We start from the raw sequence: 5,066 nt of genomic DNA, 5'->3' as shown, positions 1-5,066 counted from the left end.
ATGTTTATACTCCAGTCGTCAGAGACGAAAATGCCACTGGATCTCTAAAAATCACATGAACAAGCCAAATTTTGCCGAGAATATCAATTTTGGAATCCTAAAAATATGCAAAAAAGTTTACCACTCCTACCGCTGGCCTTCTCTCTAGAACCCCCGCCCGCGTATATAGGGAACAGAAAAAATTTATTTATCTATTTATTTATGAATCTGCACGCCGCAAATAAAATGTTTCAAATAAACAATGTAGCTAAGATAATTTTAAATGTTTATTGACAATAAAAATGTTTATTGGCACTTGCCTTAAAATTACTCTTAGATATCATTAAATATTCCTGACCACCTAAATTGTTGTTGATATGCTCTCCAGTTGTAACGCTTTCTTTGGCTAAGGAGTCTGCAACTTCATTGCCTCGAAGTCCTATATGAGCTTTTACCCAAGTGAATTTTAATTCATATTGACTTTTTTTTAATTTATGAATTCTTGCTTTTAATTCTCTAATAAACGGATTTGTATCAGTAGCCATCACATTAATAATTGGGTTAGCGATGCATTTAAGAACAGATAAGGAGTCACTCAAAAAATGTATTTTTTTTAACTTGTTTTTTTCGACATAATCGCAGGCTTTAATAATACCAATCGCTTCTGCAGCAAAAATGGAAGTATTATTATTCAATTTGAATTTTTCTTGAACGTTTGTTGAGGGTATATAGAATGCACATCCCGTACCATTATTTTGTTTTGATGCATCGGTATATATTTCCAGAAAATCTGACAGATTTGATATGCAGGCCCTTAATATATTTTTACTTATCAACAAATTTTCATTATATACAGGAATATTAATTTCTAGTGGTTCCAACATATCAACTTCCAACATATTATAACTACTTGTATTTCTAAACGCCATATATAATGGAGGAGAAGGTTTTTTTGACCAGTACGTGTTAGTTAAATCGTGGTTATTTAATAAGGCTATTTTATCTAACAGAGTACGGTTTTAAACAAAAGACTTAATAATAAATTTTTCTGCTAACCATTCCCTTCGTAAAAATAATGGTGGTTCTAGTGCTTCAATCCGAAGTTATTGGCACTTGTTATGTAAAATGTGCTGTTCTCTCAGAAACGACGCTTAAAGCGACCGGCGATTTTTATTATCAGTTACGAGCACGAAATCAATTTTAAATAAAATTTGTATTAACTCGACGGTAAAAATTCGATATCTTTTGATCAGAATGTCATATCGACAAAAATCAAAATGTGGTTTAAAGGGGAACAGAGCATATTTCTTAATAAATTTTTGTATTTTGCCATAAATGAAGTTATTTTTGATGAAGATGTTAAATAATAAAACTTAAATTTAACTTAAATTTTTTATGATTGTCATTAAATCAATAAAATGATCGTTTGTTGACTAATCACTATGGATTTTTCGTTATTCGAGCTTAATTTCCATAAGCTTCTTTTTCTTTTTCTTCTTCTTATTTTTTTATGTAGACATTCTATCGTTTTTGTAGTCTTCCTACTGATCGTCTTCTTATTGGGGAACCATCTATCGGTATCTATACTACTCTATTTGTTGCTATTCGGCTTATATGATCATTGCATTCTACTCTTCTATCTCTTACCCAATCTCTGATGTTCTACATCTTGTATCTACGTCGTATATCTGTACTTATAGCTCTGTCCCATAATGTTTTACCATAATATTTTCATCCCTATTGCCATAACATTCTTTTTATCCTGTCTGTTTCAGGTCATGTTTTTCCCGCGTATGTCATTATTAGTGTGATGTCTGTTTTGTAAATTCTGCCATTCTGTTTCGGGCTTTTCGTAGCTAGATAGTGCGATGCCTAGACATTTAAATTATGACTTGTTCTATTATCTGACCTTCTAGCTTTAATTTGCATGTTAGTAAATTAACATGTTAAATTTTCTGGTGGTTATATCGAATTGGTGCAGCATGCGTTGTCTTTACTTTGATAGAGTAGTATTACGTCGTGTTCATAGCAGATTACAAACTCGACCCCAACAATTAACGTCCGATTAGCTTGCTGCCAGTAGTTGCCAAAGTTATGGAAGCCATTATTTCCGAGGAGATGACCAAATTCCTTCTCCAGAAACATGTTATTATCTCCCAACACAACAACATGAATTTGTCTCTGGTCGCTCTACTCTAACCAATCTCCTACATTGTCTTAACGACTGGACGTCATCCCATAACAGTTCGCAGTCGGTCGACGTTGTTTATCTAGATTCCTCTAAAGCCTTTGACCGTGTACCTAAGCGCAGATTTCTACATAAGCTAGAACATTTCGGAGTTCGTGGTACTTTATTTCGTTGGATAGATGATTTCCTAACAGATCGATATTACAAAGTTAGAATTGGCGAATCTTTCTCACAGGACAGGTTAGTGAAAAGTGGAGTGCCTCAGGCTTCTGTCCTTGGACCTCTGCTTTTTACGGTTTATACCAGCGATGTTCCTTATTATCTCTCAAGTAAAATATCGTTCTACGCTGATGACACAAAAATATATGCCAATCCAATCACAAACCAGCTAACCCTCCAAATGGACTTGGACTCTATTTTAACTTGGTGTTTCCAGTGGTTACTACCCTTAAATGAGGAAAAATGTGTAGTGCTTCGAATTAGTAAAAATAACCCACTTTGTGCCGTACTTTGTTAACGGGCAGTCATAACGACCTTGATGTTATCGTAAACAGCAGCCTAACTTGGTCCGATCATATTACCTCTATTTGTAAACGTGCGAACTCCAGACTGTATCTTATTCGGAGGTGTTTTTCGAGAGTTTCAATGCAATCATTCTGTAAACTTTACACTCTTTACGTAAGACCCTTACTTGAATACGCTGGACCAACGTGGTATCCTGATTTGGTTCGAGACAAGACTTTGTTGGAAAAAGTTCAAAGAAAAAAAACTCGAATTCCTTTGGGACCGAGAAGACCTTCTTATGCAGAAAGACTTAGTATGGCTAACCTATCTTATTTTGAACTTCGCCGACAAGTGGAGACTTAATTACAACATTTAAAATACTAAAATTCAATTTTTGAAATCTCGATGAAATGTTTACAATAAATCAAGATAAACGTCTCAGAGATTAACAGTTTAAACTAAAGAAAGAAAATTTTTCTACAAGATCAAGACAGAACTTTCTACCAAATATAGTTTTTGAGTACTCGAATAACCTTAATGATAACTTTGTCTCTGCTCCCTCTACCAACTCATTCAAATCAAACTTGACCGTTATATATTATAGTTATATTATTTTTTTTTAAACCAATAATTGTAATTTCATTTCTTTTTTTTTGTAATTTTGTTATTTACTAGTAGGTTATTAATAAAATTTCTATGTTTTTGGACATAATAGGGACTTGTTCCTCTGCCCTCGCTTATGTATAGTAATAATTAGACTTCGGCAAATATGCAAATAAAAATGTAGAAAATATGCGCATAAATATGCACGTGTTTACCCGAAAATTTGCAAATATTTTACAAAATATGCATACAAATAAATAAAAAAATCGTAAAATAGTAACAATTTTATTAAAAAAAAAAGTGTACATAACTAAATATTTCCTACTATTCATTAAGATTTACATTTATTTTAAGTAACTACATCATTTTTAAGTATAAATAAACTTATTTAGAATTATGGTAACAATAAATGACCAAGTGGTGTTCAAAATTTTCTAACAAAAACTTGTGGCTGCTGTCTGAGTACATATATTTATATATGGAAAAACTTCGTTCAACATCAACTGATGTAACGGGAGCATTTTTCAAACTAACCAAAACATTTGGTTCTAAATTAATTGTTTCCGAAATATTTCCAGCTAGAACACTGACTACTTCAGAAAGAATATGGTAACCTTTATTTTTTTCCATAGTAGCTTCAAATTTTTTTAAAATATCTTTTCCAATATTACCTCTAACGTTCCGACAACATGACGCAAATTCTTTTATTAATGCTGTACTTTCGAACAATGACAGTTTTGGTGATTCTGAGTAATTGTTTTTTGAACAAAACTAAAATTTGATTTTATAAATGAAAGTTCTTGTTGAAGCAAGTTACTCTGAAAAGTTTGTTTAGAATCCAAAAGAGATTGGGACCTTTCATCTGTTAACGTATCAATTATGTTCTTTATTTTAACAAAATGATCTGCATAAAAATTAGCTGCTTCTAACTATGTTCCCCATCGCGTTAAAATAGGTTATGGTGGAAGAGGAATGTTAGGTAGCATTTCTTTATAAAGTTGAATTTTTATAGGAGATTTAAGAAATACTTTTTTGACACTGGATATCATGGTATTTACAAGAGGAAACTTTTTTCGTATTCCCTCGGCAACTCTGTTTAATCCATGCGCTACACAAGTAACATGTATTAAATCTGGGAAAAATATTTTTAAATTTTGTCCTGCTTTCACCATATAAGGAGCAGCATCCGATAAAATAAGCAGTAATTTATTAGAAGGAATAGTTGTCGGAAGAAAAAAAGTTGCTAATGTTTCTTGTATAAAACGCGAAATTGTTAAAGCATTTGTTTTCTCAAGTTGCTGGCATGAAATAAGATCAGATTTTGGTAAGGTATCTTCTTTAAGAACACCAATCAATAAATGAGCAATATACTTTCCTGAGGAATCAGTGGTTTCGTCTACAGATATGTAAAAATAATTATCTGCAATTTCTTCCTTAATATTAATTAACACCGACGAGTATAGCCCGTTCAAAATTATTTCTTCTTAGAGACCGATCACTTGGAACATTAAGTTTGCAATATTTTTTTAGAAACGAACTAAAACTTACATTTGCTAATTTTGAAAGCGGTATGTTTGCAGACACTAATGCGCGACACAAGTCTTCATTAAAAGTTTCTTGCTCATCTAATTTTTTTGAAGTAGATTGGAAACATTTAGCCATTGAAGTTTGATGTTTATCTCCTATTTTTCCTTTTTTTGCAATGTGTGAAGCAGTTCTCACATGTTGGTCTATCTGAAATTTCTTCTCACATGCTATCTATAAATAAAAATAAAAACCTTTATTTTAACCC

The 5,066-nt window shown here is 32.1% G+C and overlaps 1 protein-coding gene across 1 annotated transcript; it reads right to left on the bottom strand.

The window, feature by feature from the left end:
• Nucleotides 1–266: 266 nt before the first annotated feature.
• On the bottom strand, nt 267–908 carry LOC140451598 (uncharacterized). The gene has a single exon (XM_072545446.1). It carries the CDS (start codon nt 906–908, stop codon nt 267–269), a length of 642 nt encoding a protein of 213 aa, XP_072401547.1.
• Nucleotides 909–5,066: the final 4,158 nt, after the last annotated feature.

The sequence above is a fragment of the Diabrotica undecimpunctata genome, chromosome 10 (genome assembly GCF_040954645.1).
Source record: "Diabrotica undecimpunctata isolate CICGRU chromosome 10, icDiaUnde3, whole genome shotgun sequence".
Lineage (NCBI taxonomy): Eukaryota > Metazoa > Arthropoda > Insecta > Coleoptera > Chrysomelidae > Diabrotica > Diabrotica undecimpunctata.
The sequence above is the reverse complement of the archived record's forward strand: the minus strand, read 5'-3'. Positions and strand labels throughout refer to the sequence as shown.

Coding starts and splice junctions, on each gene's coding strand:
- LOC140451598 (XM_072545446.1), bottom strand. CDS start 908: ATGGCGTTTAGAAATACAAGTAGTTATAATATGTTGGAAGTTGATATG.